We start from the raw sequence: 24018 nt of genomic DNA on the forward strand, positions 1-24018 counted from the left end.
TAGCGGCATGACGTCACGCCGTCCCCCTACCTATCTTTGGCCATTGTAATTTTTTAGGAACTGGAGAGACGCCGTACATATTTTTTGGAGATGAGGGGATGGCGTCTGCCCGCGTTCCCCCGCACTTTTACCCCTGCACTTCATACAACATAAATGGTTTGCCCATTACGAGAGTAAATAGTCATAAGGATCTCGGAGTTACTTTTGACACAAAACTAACTTTCACAGAACATATAAACACTATCACTAGGCACTCGATGCGTCTTCTGGGACTTCTGTACAGATTAACAGAAATACGAAACATCTATTCCTTAACAACTTTCTACAAGACAATAATTTCTCCTAAATTGGAATATTGTTCACCTATCTGGACAATGGCAGCTCCTACAAACCTGTCCCGGCTGAACTCAGTTCTAAACTTCTTCCTTGCAATAGTACGCCTTAGAATTACCTCTCACACGTGTGATGACAAAACATGAACAGCAGGGGTGGACTGGCCATAATCAAGTACCGGCCCGATGGCCGCTGCGCCCTCCTCACATCAGTGCCTTTGCGCCTTCCTCAGGAGGGACTAAGACCCGTTCTAGCCTCGGGAAGGCGCACAGTTTCCTCTCTGAACACATTAAAAAAAGAAAAAAAGCTACATAATTATTTTATAAATTTGCTAGCCTTTGGCCAGCTAGGGCCCTATCCCAGACCCTGGTATTTGCTCGGCCTACGGCCTCGCTCTTTCTGTTTTCGGCGTGGGAAAGCTATTAATGATATTAGATTTATCCCTAAATATATAGATTTGACTAATATCGGTCATTTTGGACGATTTTTACATATAGCCTTTATCAACCCCACGCTCCGCCCCAAATCCCAGTATTTGCTCAGCCTGCAGCCTCGCTCTTTCTGTCTTTGGCTTTGGGAATGTCATTATAATGATCTTAAGGACCCTTAAAATTTATAGATTTGACTCTAATATCGGTCATTTTGGATGATTTTTATATATCAACCCTCCCACCCCCACTGCTTCGCCTCCAGATCCCGTATTTACTCGGCCTACGGCCATGCCCTTTCTGTTTTAGGCTTTGGTAGTACTATTAATGATCTCCGCGACTTCGAAATATATTGATTTGACTCTAATCTCGGTCATTTTGGATTATTTTTACATGTCTTTTCCTCCCACTCCCGCCGTTAGGGGCGTTATACCAAGGGTGTTTTATGTCACACTATAACCTATATGTTTCCAAAATTTCGTTAAAATTATTTTTTTCGTTCTTACGTTATACCATTGAAACCATTCCTACTGTTATAACCCCCATTTAAATTGCATTGGGTTCAAGTTTCCACTCCCTCCCCTCTGTGGGCGCGGTGGCTCAGTGGTAGAGCGTTCACCTCCGGTGGTTGGGGTCCCTGGTTCGATCCCAGCCCGCGCCGTGTGGACTTTGTGGTGGACAAACACCGTGTTCGTGGGTTTTCTCGGGGTTCTCCCGTTTCCTCCCACTTTCTTCATTCCACCATTTCACTCATTTCTCATTATCACCGTCTCCTTTAGCCTAACCGGCATAACCGTGGGACGTTAAACTTAAAGATTTCATTTCATTTTTTTCCCTCCCCTCTGCAAAGGGAAGAGTTGGGGGTTGCTAACCTAGAAAGTGTTGATTACCTGGTACCAAAGAATATTTATGCCAAGTTTGCTCAAAATCGGTTGAACCGTCTAGGAGGAGATGTGGAACATACTCATACATACATACAAACATACAATGGCATTTATAATGTAGTAGATGTACAGTATTATTTTACGTATATATGCACATTGAAAAAGTATACATATACAAAATTATATGATGCCCAAATACATAATGTATATAGAATATCACTTGAAATCAAAACAGTAATTGCCAAAGAAGTTAACCAAGCTGGAGTTTTTTCTGTCATGATGGACACGACCCTAGATGTCTCCTCATATGACCAGTGCTTCATAGTGCTTCGGTATGCGTAAAAGTTATTGCCCTCAAACATGTGATTTCAACAACAGAAGAGAACATCTTTCAAACCCTCGAACTGTCTTTGGCTGAAGTAAAAATACCTATCAAAAAATGTGTGGCAGATGCTTTTGATGGAGCGTCAAATATAAGTGGACTGTATAAAGGTGTGACAGCAAAGCTGAAAGAGATCAATCCGAAACACATTCACATATGGTGCCATTCACATGTGTTGAACTTGGTGATAACTGACATCGTCCAGAGTTTGTGTGTTTGTATCTCTTTCTTTGGGCTTCTCCGGGAAATTCAGATATTTTTGAAAGAATCCCAGAAACGACTTGAGGTGTACTTGGAACAAAACCCAAGCGTCCGTCTTGAGGCTATTGGGATAACTCGATAGAGAAGTAAAAGCAACGCTGCTGTATAAAATATTTGGACACTTTCATTACTGGGCACCCGACTCAAAGGATGTCAGACCAAGAAAATGAAACCAGTATAAGTGGAACTCGTAGCAGCTTTAAGTGTGATTGGCAACTCGCAAGAATTCAATTCCAAAGTCAGACATGATGCAATGTCTCTCATCCAAAAGTTGTGCTCCTTTGATACTATCATTGTGGCTATGATGTTTTTATCGATTTTTCAGCATACCACACCTTACCAGACTACTTGCAAACAAAAAAACAGACTATGTCCAAACATGATATCCTCAACTCAAAATAAGTTGAAAGAAGCTAGGGACCAGTTTGACAAAGTCTACAAAGCAGCAGAACACTTTGCAACAAAAATGTCAAATAGTATTGAAGGACTCATTACAGATGTTCCTAGTCTAGAACAAGTTACTATAGAAACAGAATTGCCTGAGGTAAGATGTAGAAAAAGAAAGAAAATGGCAGGGGAATCAGCTTCTGTGTAGTAATTGAAGACAGTAAATGCAGATTTGAAATAACAGTTTTCAACTGTGTTCTAGAACAAATTTTTAACAGCATGCAGGAACGATTTGCTGAAAATCAAAGCTTATACTTTGATTTAGAGTGTTTTGATCCTAAGAAGAGTAAGTCTGGATCCGTTGTCACTGGAAAGAATCACTGAATTAATTCCTGATTGTGAAGAGGGAAAACTTATCAATGTGGGAAGAGGTTTCAAAATCCCCTTATGAGAACCAAGAAAAGAATCAAGAAGCTGTTGAGGTTCGTACGATTGAAGATTTGATTGAAGAGGACAAGTTTTCTGAAGATTTCATGGAGGATGAGGAGGAATATTTGGGGCCGACTGACGATATTGTGGATTTAAGGTCTATAAAATGTGATGGAGTGAAGTGCAATTCTTGCTTTAAGTGCACCTTCGATGTGATTCTGCAGCACAATATGTACTCAAGACTCTACACAGAATTATTCAAAGTTTATAAGTATCTCCATACATTACCGGCAACACAAGTGTCCTGTGAGCGAGCATTTTCAAAGCTCAGATACATAAAAACAAGACTCCGTTCAAGACTTTACAGATGAACATCTGGAATCATTGTTCTCAGTGCGCGAATTGGATAAAGCTCCTTCAAGCATAAAGCAGTGACTTTACTTTCATTTTCCAGTTTTGTTTTTGAATTTCTTTGTTTGTTAGGTGGGTATATAATTCTAAATTTACTTTTGTTAATTTGTAGTAAATGTTTCATGTATACTTTTTTATCAACGGTTTTAAAAATAGATGAAAAATAAGTTAATGTTATGATGAACATAGCTTTAAAAGGACAAAAGTGTGAAAAATAGCATAAGCCCCAAACTTAACTCAAATCTTCAGTTATAATTAGGCTGTAAACAAATGTAGCCGAAGAATGTAAACAACTGGTGTGATTTTTGTAGTCTCAGTTAAAGTGTGCAGTTTTATATAGGCCTAATATATTTAGTACTCAAAGTATCTTTATTTATGAAAATATTGAATTTGTATAATTCTATCGTGATTAACTGCAATAGGTACTTAATCTTTTGTTGTTTTTGTGTACTACCAGGGGAAGCCCCCGGCTCTTCCTTTTATTAGGAGGGGGTATTCCACACAAGCGAAAGCCTCGGATGGACGGCGCCCTCCCAGAGTATGTGACCGCGCCCTTTTTACATAGCCAGTCCACCCCTGATGAACAGTCACAAACACTAAATATTCAACTACCTGACACTCGTCATAAAATCAGTGACCTCAAATATCTGTATAAACTCACACATGGTCAACTCATTTCCGAAACGCTACTCTCAGAATTGTATTTCCGAATCCTCTTCAGACAAACACGCAACACATATCTTTTTATACAGTACGACCTAGACTTTCAATAGTTCAACGTTCTCTGTTCTACAGGCTTACTAAACTATACAACGAAATGTCACATACATCCATAGATTTATTTAATTCTGAAGCTGCATATAACTATTATTACTGTGTCGTCGTCGTCGTCGTCGTCGTCGTCGTCATCATCATCATCATCATCATCATCATCATCATCATCATCATCATCATCATCATCATCATCATCATCATCATCATCATCATCATCATCATCATCATCATCATCATCATCATCATCATCATCATCATCATCATCATCATCATCATCATCATCATCATCATCATCATCATCATCATCATCATCATCATCATCATCATCATCATCATCATCATCATCATCATCATCATCATCATCATCATCATCATCATCATCATCATCATCATCATCATCATCATCATCATCATCATCATCATCATCATCATCATCATCATCATCATCATCATCATCATCATCATCATTATTATTATTATTATTATTATTATTATTATTATTATTATTATTATTATTCAACTCTTAGATTTGTTAGATATTTCAGTGTAAACTAGCGTTCAGCTGTATCTAAAATTGTGTTCGTAAATAAAATAAATAACGAGTAGTTCTTCAAAATGTGTAGTGAAAACCAACAATAAAGAACATAAAAGTGAGTACAGTTGAAATTAATTTAAATAATTGTTTGTTACGTTCTATTAATAATTATATTTGTTATTTTCTTTCGTGATTGATTTCATCTTATTTGACAGTATTGTATACATGTTTTTATATGTTACTCGGTAGTTCATATTTTTAGAATTTTACATGGTTTTGGACTGCATATTTAGCACTGAGAAAAATGTTTACTTGGTAATATTTAGATGTAATTACCGATTCTTAAATTTTAATTTACATGCTCAACACTCTGGTTACTTTTCTCTCAACGTTAGACTATGGAGAAATAAGCAATGCACGGACGGTTGCAAAAATGAAATGAAATCTTTTAAGTTTTATGTCCCACGGTTATGCCGGCTAGGCTAAAAGACACGGTGATGATGAGAAATGAATGAAATGGTGGAATGAAGAAAGTGGGAGGAAACGGGAAAACCCCGAGAAAATCCACGTACACGGTGTAATTCTTTTCGCAAGAATTTTCGTGTACTTTAATCATTTATCTCATGAAACAGCACTCGTTATCGCTAACACCTATTGAACAAAGTTCCAATATTACTATGATATTAATGTGACGATTCAAGCAATATGTAAGAGTAGCATAACCAAGCACTAGTGTAAAAGTGTTTTCAACATTTTTCAACACTGATAGTGTTGGTACAGATTAGATCTTACGTGTTCCTTATTGATACTTTCTCCTCTGAACAGAATGACAGCTTAGGCATGGATATATATATATATATATATATATATATATATATATATATATATATATATATAAATTTTAATCTTCAAAATTATGCGAAAAAATTGACATAAGCTTCTACATAACATTTCCATTTATCTTTATTAATACTCATTTGCTTAATACTTCACTGTGACAAAATTTAAAGAATAGTAGAGTAGTGTTGTAAATAGGAAAAAAAAAACCTTCGTATTTTTTTCAGAAATGTACGTTTTTTTAGAAAAAAAACATTGCCTCTCGTTTTTTTCTAAATTTCGTTTTTTTTTCAAATAGTCATTTGTAATGCATCTTACGTCTATTTAAGTATGAAATATTTTTATGTAGATGTAATCACCGTAAAATGCAACATAAATTAAACGCTAGATACTGATACGCTACAAATATTTTACAATTTACATGAATACCATACCATTCGGGTTTCAACAGTTTTCATCAATATCAACTAAGAAATAAAAGTAGAAATGAAATTCTATTTTTTTCGTGAAAACAGGCCTCTAATAAGTATGAAAATAATGTCACGAACAGTATAAAAGTCAAATAACTTGTCTAAAGGTAAAAACTAATACTAATTTGCCTAATAGTATTTTTCTAAATATCATATATAAATAATTTGTCGACTAGATATATATGATTTGCAGAGCCGGCTCTACCATATATGCAACACGTGCATTTGCATGGAGCGGCAAGTTTGGAGGGTCCGGCAAAATCTGTCATAAGTATATTATTTAAATTAAATATTTCTTATTGGAAACAGACTTCATGATGATGGTAGTTACAATTACCAAGCTGACCTATTTGAAAACTACCTTCATAAATTATGTTTAGGTTGCATTAGTTTAAGGTTTCATCGACAATGCTAAAGCAAATGATCGAATAAATCCGAGCACAAATTGCTTGATTGTTGTCAAATGCAAGAATTCAATTCTCGAATAGTAGTGAATATCTGTTCCCTTTAGTAAGTTATTACAGTTTTGATATGGCAACTAGTCTTGATTTTGTCAGAAACAAGCTTCTTATCATTGAAGATAGAAACAAGTTTTTTTTTTTTTTAATTAACAGATGTAGAAGCAAAATAAAAAATAAAGATAAAAGAGCTAGTTGCACTGGAATTGCAAACTGAAAAAATTATATCTTTGAAAATTTAGAGGGCAAAAATGAGTACCTTTTGAGTTTATTAAAAAGTTGGTTTAGTTTGTAATTCCACTTTCCATCTTCGCTCTTACATTGAAGAGTATTGACAGTAGGATTTGTTACGACTGTCATTGGCCCCCACCACTGAGGCATCAATGACTTTGTTACGTTATCTTTCAGAGAAGATTTTAATTGAGACTGAATCAATTTCCTGTCACCAACAGCAAATGAGACCGGAAGCATCCGCTTATTGTACAACCTACATCTTGCTTCTCATGTTTTGTCAATATTAACAAATGATTGTCCCATATTTGGGCATTAATAGGCCCCTCCAGATCATCAGGTGTAATATGCCACTTCACCATCAGTGTATCTACTGGTTCTCTTCCACAAAACAGACGAAAGGGGCTAAGCTTAAGTTCCGCAACATGAAGACAAAATTAAAGCTCATTCCTGTTTACCATTCAGGTACGTCCGGAGGCTCGTTTCAACCTGCGTGTCCTCCAGGAAATTACAGAGAACAGCATATGTACTTTATCCCATTACCGAACAAAAATTGTTTAAAGTAGGAAGATGAGAAACAAGAGCCCCGGACAGTGGAAATGGCTCTAATAAACCCGTACTTGCAGAAAATATACTACTAACTTACTAGTAGCATTGCGTAATGGGACTAAATGAAGATAACGATTCGCGTTATCCAAGCACAAGATATACTGATACTCAAAACTAGGAGGTAACGGCTCCGCCAAATCTGCATAATAATGGGCATTAGTTTCCGTACAATATTCAGAAATAAGTTGTTCCTGAGGAAGAGTATTTTGTGTCTTCACTACGTGCCACTCGTGGCACGAACGGACCAAGTCCCGAACTTCGTTGAACATATTTGGCCAGGAAAGATATCTACAAATCTTTTTGTACACTTTCAGTAAACCTAAATGTCCACCATTCAGTGATAAAGAATGATACTAACTGAGTAGTACGGGTCTCAATATACGCGGAACGAGTATTTTATAAGGCGACACCTTAGCCTTAGTTTTTATGTATAGGATATCTCGCATTAACTTACATTGTTGATGCTAATACTAGTGTTGTAAATAGAAAAAAAACGGTTCGTATTTTTTCAGAAATGTACGTTTTTTAGAAAAGAAAAACATTGCCTCTCGTTTTTTTCTAAATTTCGTTTTTTTTTTTTTTTCAAATAGTCATTTGTAATGCATCTTACGTCTATTTAAGTATGAAATATTTTTATGTAGATGTAATCACCGTAAAATGCAACATAAATTAAACGCTAGATACTGATACGCTACAAATATTTTACAATTTACATGAATACCATACCTATTAACAATTCGGGTTTCAGCCGTTTTCATCAATATCAACCAAGAAATAAAAGTAGAAATGAAACTTTGTTTTTTCGTAAAAGCAGGCCTTTAATAAGTATGAAAATAATGTCACGAACAGTATAAAATTCCAATAACTTGTCTAAAGGTAAAAACTAATACTAATTTGCCTAATAGTATTTTTCTAAATCTCATATATAAATAATTTGTCGACTAGGTATATATGATATGCAGAGCCGGCTCTACCATATATGCAACACGTGCATTTGCGTGGAGCGCCAAGCTTGGTTGGTCCGGCAAAATCTGTCATAAGTATATTATTTAAATTAAATATTTCTTATTGGAAACAGACTTCATGATGATGGTAGTTACATTTACTAAGCTGACCTTCTATTTGAATACTACATTCATAAATTATGTTTAGGTTGCATTAGTTTAAGGTTACATCGACAATGCTAAAGCAAATGGTCGAATAAATACGAGCACAAATTGCTTGATGTCAAATGCAAGAATTCAATTCTCGAATAGTAGTGAATATCTGTTCCATTTAGTAAGTTATCACAGTTTTGATATGAAACTAGTCTTGTTTTTGTCAGAAACAAGTTCCTTATCATTGAAGATAGAAACAAGTTTTTTTTTTTTTTTTTTTTTTTTTATGTTAGAAGATGTAGAAGAAAAATCAAGAAATAAAGATAAAAGAGCTAGTTGCACTGGAATTGCAAACTGATACATTGATATTGAAGCTCGATATTGAATTCTATAAAAAGGATTGCCATCTTTCCTATCCATGTGTGTTTGCTTTATCTTTCACTAACATAGATTAATATTTAAAGAAAAAAAACAGACACAACGGGATTGCATTTTTAGTAAGTATTCAAGCCTTTCTGAGTGCGACTGCACTTACCCTCCCCTTCGTTGTTCATGCTGGAGTAGCATACTTAAAATCGTGATTTTTAAGATTTGTTCTTTCTGGAGAAAGGGGGAGGCGGCAAATTATGCCATTGCACGGGCGACAAATTGCCTAGGGCCGGCCCTGATGATATGTATATACAAGACATGAATATAGGATGACACAATTTTAAGCAATGCAGGGTATTTCAAAATTAATATTAGGGTTTTGAAACTTTGTAGTATCTATTACAATTAACTTACAATTATAAATATTATATCAAACGAAAGAGCAACTCAAACAGTTTTGTACGCACGCATGTACATGCATTGTTTCTTCTGTCTCCCGTTAGAAAAAGCAAGTAGCAAAGATGGAGACTAGAGGGCAGAAAGCTTTCTGTGTTTTAATGAAGATTGAATCTGTACAGTGCAACCGTCTGTGTGAAGAATATTAAGGAGACGCATGAACTACGTCCTTATCGTTTGTAGTTGCTACAGATCTAAAGCCTACAGACTACGGTTTACGTGCCAATTTCGCAAGTGAAATATTGCTGCATAACAGTGAAGGTTTCCTGAATCGTGTCGTCTTCAGTGATAAATCGACGTTTCACCTAAGAACTAATGTGAGCACTCATAATGTTTGCATCTGGCCGTCTGCAAATCCTTAGGAGATGGTACAATTGAAACGAGACTCCCCTAAATTGAATTTTTTATGCCATATGGCGGAAAGTTTATGGGCCTTTCTCGTCTATCGACTAGATGTGTGCCGTGTGACGAATGAATCTCACATCGAACACTCGTAGCAAAGACTGTTTGAGGTACTCTTTTACTTGGTGCTTGCTTATAATTGTACGTAAAATGTAATAATTTCTACGAAGAATTAAAATCCCGATATTCATTTTGAAACACCCTGCATTTTTCATCAACAGTGTTGGAATTAAGATGTAAAAAGGAGAGAAAATTTTCCTTATAGTTATTGTTTACAACAACGATATTATTATTAGTCGAGACTATAACTACAAAAACAACAACACGCGTTAGTAGTAAAAAAAAAAAGTAATCAAATGTACTCTCGGTGGCCCAGGTGGCCAAAGTGACACATACGGGTGTGTCACTTTTTTTAATCCGCTCCTGTGCGGACACTAATTAAGATATCGGGATATTATTCTTGCCAAATATGGTTGGACCATAGTTTATCATAGTAATTTCTTTTCCTTCTGGTGTCTAATTTCCTTTTCAAATTTCACCCTACTTAAAAATTCGAGAATTTTCTAATTTCTAATTTCTTTTACTTCTTTTTTCCCTGTAGTTTCCTTCGTTGTAGAAAGACCTAATTAAGACTTGCCAGGTAGATACATCGGATGGATACCTAACTGTTGACATCAATTAGACGGTCCTGTGCACAGTGTTGCCAATTAGGGAAATTAAAATTTCCCTAAATTTCGGCAAAAAATACGAAATTTTTGTTTATAAATCCGTACCTATAAGTCCGAGTGCAAGTCAACTTACGCCAATCGAACATTTGTCCTTACTTACAAACGCAAGTACAGATCGTTACAATGGGGTAATTAGGGGCGCACGAAAAATTCGTATTTAGATTCTAACTGGTAGCAGTGTTGCCAGCTATAGAAAATTTTCATTCCAGATTTTAGGGGGAAATTTTGGGAAAATTATCTGTTTTGTCGCTATTATTTCCCTCTTTGTTGGCTACATTGGAACAAATGTACCAGCATCTGGAAGTCTCGTCTTTGCTCTACACAACACACTATAGAATGCTTCAATAGGATAATTAGGAGAAGTACAGTTGAGATTTACAGTAGACCTTGTTCTCTAATTGGAAAGATAACTGTGAGTTTTTAAAGGTAGAATGAGATATTTTTTATTGACATGTTTACTTTATTAGATATCGTCACAATATTTGTAGGATATATTAGTGGTGTACCAAAGCTTTTCCTTACTTTTCTGTTTACCGTAATATATTTTTGGTAATTAGAAGCTTTGTTCCTTAAATATCGCCATAATACTTGTAGGATATATTAGTGGTGTACCAAAGCTTATTTTAAGATAGTTTGTGTGTGTCTGATAGCAGTGTTGCCAGCTACAGAAAATTTTAATTCCAGATTTTAGGGGCAAATTTTGGAAAAAGTCCCATTTTAGTTTCTATTATTTCCCTCTTGTTGGCTACACTCAAACAAACGTACCAGTGTTTAAAAGCCTCGTCCATAGCCTACACAGCGCACCATAAAAAGTTTCACTAGAATAATTAGGGAAGTACAGTTGAGGTTTATAATAAACCCTGTTCTGGAAATGGTGAATTTCTGAGGTAGAATGAGATATTTTTTTTAATTTCATGCTTACTTTGTTAGATATTGACATGATACTTGTAGGATATATTTTTGGAGTACTATGGTTTATTTTCAGATAGTTTTTGTCTGTCTGATGACAGTTTTTCCAGCCAAAACAATTAATTCCTGATTATAGGTTAAAAATTCGGAAAATTTCCCTTTTCCCCTCTATTATTTCCCTCTTGTTGGCTAGATTGAAACAAACGTACCACTACCTGAAAGCTTCCTCTTTGCCCTACAGAACGCACCATAAAGAGTTTCAATAGGATAATTAGAGAAGCTGTAGCCCCGGCACATCTGTTGATTTTTGCTTCTGAGGCGTAAAAAATGTCAAATTTTCTTGTGTATGATGACAGAGAATTTTTCTTTGTCTCTTTGAATGGAAGCCAGCGACTTCAGGATTTCATTGTATCTTGTCAAGACATCAAATAATTTTTTTAGGTGACTTAAACCCATATAGCAGCAGTGGTGCTAGATACAAAAAAATTTGAAATTCGGTTAGGGATCTTTTTGTAAATTTTCACCCCTACATTTCTCTCAATAATTTCCCACCCGTTGGCAACACTGCAATGCAACTTACACCAAAAAATAGCCACATACATTTTCTAAAAAGCAAGGCCTTAACCATATTAATCGAATGAATGTTTTTGAGCAATAAGTCACTAACTGAGAATATAGGTAAACGCCAAAAATGACCTGGGTCCGAATGGAATAATCACACAATTTTGCTCGTATAGGTACAAAGAAACAAACGATTTGTAAGTTACGAGGGCTTCGACTCAAGTTCTGTTCATTATTTTAATAATCTGCAATATAAATCAATAAATAATAGTTGCCAGAAAAAAAAACAGACATTTGAAAAAAAAACATGAAAAAGAACGATGATTTTATTGAAAAAAAAAAACTTCACAGAAAAAAAAACACGTTATTTTACAACACTATAGTAGAGTAGATTACCTTGTCTTCCAAACACGTAATCTGTTCACTAAAATAGACCATGCGATACTGATTAATATTGTCAAGTTCTTCTTTTTCATAACTATCGAACTTCTATGATATTTTAACCATAAATCCGTTCAAAACTTTTCTTATTTTAGTTTTACTTGAAAGCTACTGGAAATGACGAGAACTGGTGCTTGTATTCTAATATGGAGTAAAGATTTTTCTGATTGTGTTATTAAATTTTGTCTGGGTGTAAGGAGGTTCAGCAAAATTCCTCAAAGCGAAGACAACACACTAGCGGACAATCAACAAATATATTTATAATAAAATATAGATCTAATTACATCTGGAATGAGGCGATTTTACACACTTGAAGAATTAGCGATAGGAGGTGATAAGAAAGAAAGAACTGTATACATTTAAAGCTACCCTTGGGGCATTCGTATGGCGAAACAGAAGAAACACCGTGGAAAATAAAAGCAGTAAGGTTCACCTACCGGCTAGCAAGAAGCAATTAATCTACGGCACTCACTCCTAGGAAGGAATGTAGGAGAACGGTTGAGAACAGAATATTACGGAAAACTGTCAAGAGGAAATGGAAATCCATATATGTTAGCTAATTCTCAGGCTGTAATAAGAGCTTGCTGCTTTTGAATTTCCTTTTTTATGTTTCGATTAAATATCCTTACCTGCAGGTGAATAAGGTGTAATTGAAAGACACTGTAATACGAAACTAATTATTGACTCAAATCATAGAAGTTGAATAAAAAGAAGAAATAATAGCATTATCCAAATTTTAAATAATAGCATTATCCAAATTTTAAATGCTAAAAAGTTATTGTAGTAAATTTCAGTTAGAATAGTATTGCATATTTTAAAAGATTTAGTGTTCGAACGTCACTTTTAAAAGGTCGAAGATAACTTATACCTTCAGACTTTGTAAATACTTTCTCAATTGCAGCAAAGGATCATAATAAAGAATGAAATTGATTTCTTTACAATATCTTTATATATATATATATATATATATATATATATATATATACATACACATATGTTACAAAATGTAGGCAAAGTTTGATATTACCAATTGTGTTTCCTTATAAACCATAAATACTTTGGTACATTCATACTATTTTTTTTCATCGTTTAGGCATTGGTGGTGGAAGTGATAATATGTAGAAAGCTTATTGTATTATTTACTAACCAAGCTTATTTGAAATTTTTATCTAATGCTTGATGTGCTTATTCTATATACCAGTAGATTAAAACTTAAAATATCTTCAAATTGATTGTTAAAAGAAGTGAAGTGATCTAATTTTTGTTTATATTTTAGGTTTGAAAAAGACGAGTCAGATGAAGATGTGATAATATATAACGAGTCAGTAGGCCTAGTAAGTGCGAGGGAAAATAGAACATGCATGTCAGTTGCAAAGGAAGTGTTTATGCCAACAAAGAGCAGTCCCACGTCATTGTCATACAGTATTATAGCATGGGAAATATGTATTTTCGGTAAGTAATATTTTTTTTTTAAAGGTAAAATATGATAGTTTTATAAAATGAATGTATGTTAATTACATAGGGCTATTATTATTTAACATAGGTTAAAAATACTTCGCAAGTTACGTTATAAGTTTTGCATAATGTATAAAATATTCATAAATTCTACTAGTAACTTTTATTTCGAGTTACGAGAAGCTTGATAGTTGATTGGAATGTTCATTTCCTGACGTCTGGAGTATCTAGCATCAATTATTAACTAAATTGTATGATTTAATTATAATCAAATTCTATAAACTCATGCTCCTTTGACGTTCTACTAACAGTACATATTAGAATGCGGTTAAATGAATTTTTTTCTTAATACAATGTGATATACAGATACTTGCCAATTCAACACCTGGAGTTAAAAACTGTTACATATCTGGTAGTTGCAACGGTCAGGCGGCGACTACAGTTCTGGGCTGTTTGTGTCGATGTGTGTTAGAGCAAACTCCATACTACGGGAAGAACAGTAGAACGGCAGTGTACAGTAAACTGAGCAGATAGTGATAATGTATAATGGGTAATCTTTTAGATTTCCACGGTTCGGTTTCGGCATTCGGTTGTTTTGCGAGCGTGTTGAAAGTGACACTTGTGATGGGTGTGTCGAGGGACAGTGTCCAAGATGATAATGGTCTACAAAGCTCACTACAAAACTACATCATCGAATAGAAACAGTGATCAGAAGAAAACTGTCAGTGATAATCCCACCGATCATTAAAGTGGATTGATGCTAAGAACCATCGTGCGACTGCAGTGCGAGAGACGAACTCAACCAATACCTCACACAGCTGCTGTCCGCCACGAGTTACATGACTAGACGTACCGAGTCAGATTGCACGGGAAAAATCGCTAACAAGAGACCATAACGCTTTAGCATGACCCCACTGGATCGTGAACATGCAGCTTCCAGTATGTGTTGACTTGAAACACGTGATATGGTCGGATGAATCATAGTACACCTTATTTCAAACTACGGGCGTGTTTATGGATATTGGATGCCCAAAGAAGTGTGTGATCTGCAATGTATCCTCTAAACCGTGAAACGTAGCTGCGGCTCTGTGATGTTGCGGCCCCCAAATATCCTGGTTTTCAGTGGGTCCTGTGCTGACTCTTATCGGTTGCGTCACTACTCATGATTAGGTTGGCATTTTAACTGACCTTGTCCATCCTATGGTCTAGATGTTGTTTCCGAACAATGACGCTACATTGGAGGATGATAATACGCCCATTCACACAGCTGTATCGGTGATTTGAGGAACATCGGGATGAAGTTAAACACCTCCACTGCTCAGACCTATCCCCCCATCTGAACATATTTGAACACCTGGGTCCGCTTTGGAGACACAAATTTGGCGCTGATTTCGGCTTCCATTCCTCTCTCACGGAATTGGGTGCGTCAGTCATTGTGCAATGAATGGTGTAATATTCCACTTGCTACCATTCACGACATCTATGACTCCATTCCACGTCGCATCATAGCTGTCCTAAAGGCGATAAGTTGTCCAACGCCATATTAATCTTATAAGTTACACTTTTGTCAGATATTATCATTAAATTGATAAGTAACCTCATGTATATCGTAATTTTATTATTGCTTGTGTGGTTACTTTCGATATTAGTGTATTTATTTATTTGTTTGATTGATTAAAATTTAACGTCATTTTCCGAGCCTCTAAACGTAGAATGGTAGTTTAATGTGGAATTCGACTACTGTATTTATCTTGGCAAATCGGAATGTTCTATTTCATCCAGAAGACAACTTTAAGCACTAAGGTGAGAAAGAGTTTTTGTATACTTTGTGTCGGTCCTGCAATGTTTCTTTGACTCTTTTGTTACATCTTGTGAATATCTTGGACTTAAAATAGTAAATGGGAAAGGCAGAAATAATAATACAGGGTGGACATAAAGTCTTTCCCTGATAACAAACGTTAATAACAAGTAAACAAAGAATCATAGAAGCATACGGTCTGAAAACATCGCTTATATGATACTTCAAGATTTTGCCATAGCCTGTACTGCCATCTATTGCAGCTGACCGCACGCGACAGTCACTTGTTTAAAAATGACGTCAGCACAGCAGAAAGCGAAATTTGTATGTTGTGGTACCATGAAACAAAATCTACCGTCACAGTTCAACAAACATCCAGAAGAGAGTGTGAACAGCAACCACCAGATGTTAAGAGCATAAAGGAATGGTATAACAAGTTTGTTGCAACAGGAAGTGTTTTAGATCGTGATAGAAGCGGTAGACCGAGTGTTAGTGAGGAACGTATGGAAGCTGTTCGTGTTGCTTTAACACGAAGCCCACGGAAATCCTTGCGTCGCGCATCACTTGAACTGGACATCCCAAAGTGAACTGTGTTAAAAATTTTACACAAACGCTTGAAGTTGTATGCATATAAAGTACAAATTGTTCATGCGTTAGCACAAGAAGACTGTCCCCAATGCGCAAGTTTCGCATGTGATATCGCATGGGCAACTAATAGAGCACATGTGGAAATTCTCTAAGTCAGGTAAAAAATTTCTTGAGTTTTCTGCACAAGCCCAGGTACACTTTTGTTCTGGAAGTATCATTGCATTAAGTAACAAAGGAGAAGCTGAGTATTTCAAAGAGCAACCTGTGAAGCTGTGTCCGTAAGTCGCGTATTTTTTCCCATTATTTCCCCTACTACTACTACGAATGCGTTGTTGCTAAACTGACAATTTTAACTGACTTAAAAAATTCGGTTTGGGTACAAAACCTCGCGGCGACAACCTCGCGGACCAAAACCTCGCCTCCCAAAACCTCGCGGCCCAAAATCTCGCCTGGCCAAAACCTCGCGGGACAAAATCTCGCCTGGCCAAAACCCCGTCTGGCCAAAACCTCTCCGCCCAAAACGTCGCGGGCCAAAACCTCGCGGACCAAAATCTCGCCGAGCCAAAACCTCGTCTTCCAAAACCTCACGCCCCAAAATATCGCCATACCCAAAATCTCGCCTGACAAAAACCTCCTTGTAATGATCTCGCGACACAGAATCTCGCCTGGTCTAAATTAAGCGAGACGTAGTGTCGCCTGGAAAGAAATGTCGTCAGGATAAAACCTCTTCACGTCGATTTCTTCAATGTAGAATGTTCTATATATTACTATATGGATATATTTAGTAATAACACATAATTACATTAAAATAATGACAAGAAAAATTCTAATGCATGCTTTGGAAATCTATATATATATATAAACTAAATGACTATGTTTGTTACATTATACCTCTTGAGCCATCCTACCGATCTCAATCAAATTTTGAACATAGATGAGGTTCGAGCCTAGGATGTCTTTTATAATTTCACTTTGTCGGCAAAACAAAAGGGAGGGGGAGTGGGATATATATATATATATATATATATACAGAGCCGTAGCTAGAGATTTCGGCGCCCCTACTCTCACCACACCAAGCTCTTCCTTCCTTTTTTTCTTTTTACTTATAAGAAAAGCAGCAGATATTGTTATACTACACTGAATTTTTATTAAGTTGCAGGCGAGATTTTGGCCCACGAGGTTTTGGCAACGCGATGTTTTGGGTGGCGAGGTTTCGGCCCGGCGAAATTTTGGGCGGCGAGGTTTTGGCCACGCGAGGTTTTGGGCGGCGATGTTTCGGCCGCGAGATTTTGTCCGTATCCCAAAAAATTCAGTCAACCATTCGATTATGCTTTAGAGAAAGTACAAAATATTAACTTTCTCTTTCATGTCTAACATCTCTATACTTTTAAACATATATTTTTGTCATGAGATTGTTATTATAAAATAAAACTACCTATTGAGATATTAGGTTAGTTTTTAATAGACGTCTCCCAGCATAACGTGATGTACAAACTTTGATCTTCGGTATCTAAATTCGACTTCTAATTCCCTGGTATGTTTGGATAACTTAATATTACTATATTTTCTTTCTTTCCACTACCTCAACTTAGCTAATAAAATGCTGAATAAATTCGGTGTAAATAAAATTGGTAGTCAAAAAGACTCTTTTAGAAAAGTACCTAAGTTCTACTTTCCATTACAGGTGTGTTATGTATAGGTACGTCTGCAGCATTGATATTTGGCCCTAAAACGTCTTCTGATGGAGTTCAATGGTACATTCCATTAGCTGTGGCATTTTTTATTGTGGCTGTTATTGTTCTTTTATTGATGGCGTTACAACCGAAGTCCAAGAAAAAATTAGCATTCTCCGTAAGTATTTAGTGTTCAGTATTTAGACAAATAATACTTGAATACCGAACAGTATAAATTCGAATGCGTAATCGCTACTTAGCTTTATTACTTATAAAAATGATTGAACAGAATTATTAATCGTAGACGCAAATACCAAATACTATACAAATTCACTATGTATGAGATTTCCTTCTATCTTTCACCTTCTTTCTTAGTACCGTTTAATTTCACAGTTGTTTATTGTTATAGATTAGATTTTGCTTGTGTCATAATTTAGAATATTTTGTTAATCTAAAAGACACTTTCTTTAAAATTCAGATGATTTTATTTCTGATATGTATAGACATAAAATATCATTTTTAATTGTTAAAGACCCTAGAAAATGCAGACGACATTTCGGTAAAAAGTAGAATGATTAGGTGTATGCGGTTTGTGGATGATATGACGCTTGTTGCGGAATCTGAAGAGAAAATCAATAAGATGTTAGAAAACTTGGGGAAGGGCTGTGAAGAATATGGGATGACAGTAAATGGTAGAAAGACAAAAGCCATGGTGATTGGAACGAAGCGGTCGGTGTCAAATATAGAGCAGGTGACTAGTTTTCGATACTAGGTGGTATTATTAGTAATGATCTGAAGTGTGAACGTAAAAAGCAAGGATAGGAATTGCCAAAGGAGCCTTTAAAAGAAAATAATGCTATTTTGTGGGACCTGGAATAAAGAGTTGAGAAACTTATAAAGTGCTTCTGTATGGGTCAGAGACATGGACATTGCGCAAGAACGACTGGAATCTTTCGAAATGTGGGTGTGGAGAAGAATGGAGAGAATTAGCTGGGTCGAGTGAAAAACGAATGAAAGGTTCTTAGAAATGGTGGGGGAGAAAAGAACAATTTTAGATATTATTAAGAAGAGGAAGAGAAACTGGTTGGGACATTGGCTAAGAAGGAATTGTATCATGAGGGACGTATTAAAGAGTATCGTGGCAGGAAAGAGAGGAAGATGGCGAAGGAGACTACAATTAATGGACGATATCAAAACGCAGAAAATTCGTGCGTGAAAACGAAGAGGTTAGCGAAAGACCGTGGAGCATAGAACCTTCTCAATTGCGGCAAGTGGCCTGTCAATACTGGCAGAATATCAATGATGGTGATGATTGTTATCTCCATAGACGATCTTTCGAGTGAGTCTTATTTCGTAAGGTAAGATCTGAAATCTTTAAAAATTGAAAGGACAAAAAGTGCGGGAATCGAACTTGCTTCTCCTGTTTATTGTGCCAATCAGTTAACAACTACGATACCCAGTACACTCCCTGAATAATCACATATATTTCATTCTTTAAGTTTGTGCACATCCTTGTGTAAGCAAAATCGATTTTTTTTCTTTTCATTTTCTCATATAACATCAAGTGAACTGTCATTGGTTTGAGTTTTTGTGTCTTTATGCAAGCTGAGGGTATGAAGGAGGGAACCTACTATTAACGTGTGCTCGGAACCACGACCGAGATTTGAATCCGGTGCAATTGGCGGTTGCAGATACCGTTATGCAAGGTCAGCGCGCAAGTATAGAGCGTTTCCCACCACACTATCTCGCCTTCAAACTCATTGGTGTTCACTAATGTTGACACTGTGTTATCAAAGCAAATAGAGTCTTGGGTTCTGGCACACTTCTGTTCACAAAAACTTCAAGTGCCTTCCAAGTCCAAAAAATTGACCCTAAATCTTTGCGAATTCTCTTTAGATCTGGTTAATTTATTCTGCATTTTTGCCACAGACAGGTGTGGAGATTGAATGATAATATTGTAGTATGCATTTGATAATTTCGTCGTAAAATAAATAAATAAATAAAATAGCTATACCATATAGAAATTACGGTAACATTGAGTCATACCGTAAAATGTTTAATCTATATCGATTTTAAAAAAATAAAAACGATGGAAGTAGGGGCAATATCATAACTGCAAAGACATTACAGTGATTAACCATCTGCTTTACGAAATTTGTTTCACTGTCAGTCCGAGTGTTCCTAAAACATGCCTCTGTCCGGTTACCTTCCTTGGTGCCAAAACTAATAAGTAATTTATAAAGAAAAAAAGGAAGAAAAAGAGACATCGAAATAAACAGGGTAAGAGCAATAATATTTGAAAACATGTGATTCATCCTACCCGCCTTTTGCATAGGAGGTTGAGAGAAAAGGGTTGAAAATTGCAAGACACAAAGTAAAATCACATTTGCTTGCAAAGTCAATATTACTACATTTATGCCACAGTAAAATTACCTTTTGTTAATTTTTTTTAAAGCTAGGCTCTTAAAACATTTCTTTTTCTTTCAGGAAAACAGATAATGACTTTTGTAATTTATTTTCTGTAACTTCTCTTCTCAAGTAACTCTGTAATTAGTATTTACAATAAACATAACAAAAACGATGGAAAGAATCTTGAAAATTATGGATCTTTATTAAAAAAATACATATTAATTTGTTAGTTGGTTCTATTTCTATTGCATAGGGTCCCGGAACTTTATGGTGAACAAACACCATGAACGTGAATTTACTTAGAGTTTTCTCCTTTCCTTCCTGTTTCTTCATTCCATCATTATTATCCATCTAATTATAATCTCCTTTAGCCTCGGGGTTGCCTTGGTGGCTCAGTGGTAAAGCACTTACCACTGGTGCGTAAGGTTTCTGGCTAGATCTCCACCAAGTGGGTTTGGGGTGGACAACATCATGTCCGTGGATTTTCTTGGGTTACTCCTGTTTTCTCTCACATTCTGATTTCACCGATTCTTCCATTATCGTTCACTTGCTTTAATCATCCACGGTTACAATGGACATAAGAAACTAGGTTAATTTCTTCGGACTTAAATTGTGAAGGTCTGTGTAAGTTTTTGTGACTAGAACTATACCTTACAAGTAGTGGAGTAATACGTGAGTAAAATGTTATTGTTAATCGACACATTAATGTAATGATTCCGTGATCCTTATTTTTTTTTTTTTTTTTTTTTTTTTTTTTTTTTTTAATTCTAAATAAATAAATTATTGTAATTGTGTGTTGAAGCTATATAATGCAAGAAAGTATTTACGAAATTATTATTATTTTCAGGTTCCGCTTGTGCCTGTGATACCTGGAATTAGTATTTTTATTAACTTGTACCTGATGCTAATGCTAGATCGAGATACGTGGATTCGGTTTGCAGTTTGGATGGCTGTCGGTACGTAATACAAATATTGTTATTTCAAATATATTTCTTTGTTTAAAATATTATTTTATCAAGTAATCGAATGTTTAAAGTAAACAAAATCTCTTCTAAGAGACTTTATTGAAAATTCCATAAAATTAACAAGTAGGTGTTTTCAGTATTTAGTTACTAGCTGTGCAGTATCGTTTCTTTTACAAATTAGACACAACTGTACTTTTAATTTCTTTTCTTTCCTTTATTATACTTTTCTTGTATTTGGTTCACGATTACTACAAATATATTTTGTTATGTCGTAAATATTGTAGAATAACTTACTACTTTTTGATAGATATGATTCTATAATGCATACTGTTAAATGAAGCTCGAAGATCATGTGTTATATTCGCCAATTAAAAATAAATAAATAAGGTAAGTAAAAGGAAATCTTCAACCCAATTCTGTGCCGTAGTTTAAATGTATCTTTGTTACCGAAGAGGAAACAAAATTACAAGTATCATGATTTGGCGCTTAACACACTGATAATTAAGAAAATTATTCACTGATCTCGTCTGAAAACTAACAAAAAACTTCTCAGTGATATTCTATGAGAGTATCACCTTCTGTAGTCGGTAATTTGAAAGTTAAGAACAGCTTTCTCTTCTTTTAATGGGTTCCTTATCACTTTATTTATTTATTTATTTATTTTGGAAACTAATGTTTTTACTCTTTCCGCACTCTATTCTTCTTCCCGACATACGGAAACAGTGTTGCCAGAAAGTATTGGTTTATAAATAAGAAGTGGAAAACTATGGTGATTAAAATTGTCCTTACATGAGGATGGAATTTGAATTCATAAATGTAAATCACTTTTATTATAGTCGTTTATTTGTCTATGAAAATTAGCGTTCTTCTTCAGTACTGGAGATACATGAGACATGGAACTACTATTTAAGGTGAAACTCCAACCACCGTAATGCGTTCAAGAATGCTCTCCCACCGGGGATCGAATCCAGGACCACGTGCACCACATATGCGCGCGTTAGCCACTAGATCAGCAGGGAGGACTCATTATAGTCGTATTGTGTATACCTTGATTTAATATTATGCCAGTATTTAGTAACATTTCCCTGATCCAAATTTCATTATAGCTCTTTCATGAGAACTTGATAACTTTAGAAACATTCTTTTCTGTTCGTGATTTTACATTTTATAATACTTCTACTTTATCTGTTGAGTGTTCACTTTGCAGTAAATCTAGATAAACCAGAATTACCTGTAGATGTATTATTAGCAGATGAAAAATTATCAAGATGTGCTACTTATGATATCAAGTTGTTTACAATTGATGTCATATACGTATTAGTTCTGTATAAAATACCATTGAGTGGGTTAGGGGTCGTTTTGTCCAAAGATATATTGTCCAGAGACATTTAGTCCAAACACATTTGGTCCAGGGACATTTCGTCCAAAAGACAATTGGTCCAAAGGACATTTCGTCCAAAAGACAATGGGTCCAAAGGACATTTCGTCCAAAGACATTTGGTTCAAAGGACATTTCGTCCAAAAGACATTTCGTCCAAAAGACATTTCGTCCAAAGGACATTTCGTCCAAAGACATTTGGTTCAAAGGACATTTCGTCCAAAGACATTTGGTCCAAAGGACATTTCGTCTAAAAGACAATTGGTCCAAGAAACATTTCGTCCAGGGATGTTTAGTTCAAAGCACATTTCGTCCAAATGACATTTGGTCCGGTAACGCTTGGGGGTCCGGGATTTGTTTCTATTAGAAGATTAAAAGTGATGCCTATAACATTATGACTCACTAGCTTCTTTTTTCTAAAGGAAATTTGCAATAGAGATTTATTCCACAATTTTCATTTCGATAGAACAAATGTATGCTGAGTTATGCACAAAAACGTAAACGCCTGAAAACAAAATGGCCACCATTCTTTGCTTTCATTAATAATTTTACAAAAATACAGTTTTAGCTTCGCAGAAATACAGTTGTAGCTTCGTTGGTTAAGGAATTCACCTCCTCCCGAAATGATAAACAGCCCTTTGAAGAGCAAACTTCCTATTCATTTGAGGACAACATTGCCTTCGCATGGTCATGTCAATCTTCTATTTGGTTTGAGACTTTGCAATGGATATCTTAAATGTATTGTACTGTACCGAGAAAATTAATATGAAAGCCAAAGTATATACTGTCTTTGCATGAGGAGTAACACTGAAATAAAAATACAAGAGAAGTGAACAATTCTGGTTTGTCATATAACTCACTAATTATGTAGAAACGTCTGCCGAAGTTACACACTATCAATAGTCTACGAATATAAACCAGGCTTGTGGTTAACCTGAAAAGATACTTATATTCTACGCGAAATATTCCAACTTTCATCTTATATTTGTCAATCACTTATCACAATGTTGCAGCCAAGAATGTAACTGTTTAAGAGTATTATTAACGGTAAAATGAATATATTTCACACATGTATATTTTTGTATTCTCAGTATTTCTTCAAAGAAACTAGACACACATTGTTTTTCACTTTTCTAACACAAGGGTTTGAATACCTAATATTTAACTTACTCATATTTAAACTCCATTAATTTTAAAACCTATTTCTTTGTAAAATTTTGAATTTTATTTTTCGACATTTTGCTATTCTCTACTTATTTGTATTTTATAGCTATTTAATTAAATTTACTGATATTTTGTACAAATTACTACAAATTGATGTATTGGCGAACAGAACTTAATTCTGCACCATAAAATTTTA

The 24018-nt window shown here is 35.3% G+C and overlaps 1 protein-coding gene across 6 annotated transcripts in view; it reads left to right on the forward strand.

The window, feature by feature from the left end:
• LOC145671232 (high affinity cationic amino acid transporter 1-like) overlaps positions 1–24018 on the forward strand; it is a 291381-nt gene that overhangs the window by 232450 nt on the left and 34913 nt on the right. For all 6 annotated transcript variants that reach the window (XM_081740120.1, XM_081740121.1, XM_081740118.1 and 3 more), the window contains 3 exons: positions 13669–13844; positions 17918–18084; positions 21163–21271. In XM_081740120.1, the coding sequence (XP_081596246.1) occupies positions 13669–13844; positions 17918–18084; positions 21163–21271 (452 nt within the window). The remainder of the gene's footprint in view (positions 1–13668; positions 13845–17917; positions 18085–21162; positions 21272–24018) is intronic.

The sequence above is a fragment of the Thermobia domestica genome, chromosome 15 (assembly GCF_964235325.1).
Source record: "Thermobia domestica chromosome 15, izTheDome1.hap1.1, whole genome shotgun sequence".
Classification (NCBI taxonomy): domain Eukaryota; kingdom Metazoa; phylum Arthropoda; class Insecta; order Zygentoma; family Lepismatidae; genus Thermobia; species Thermobia domestica.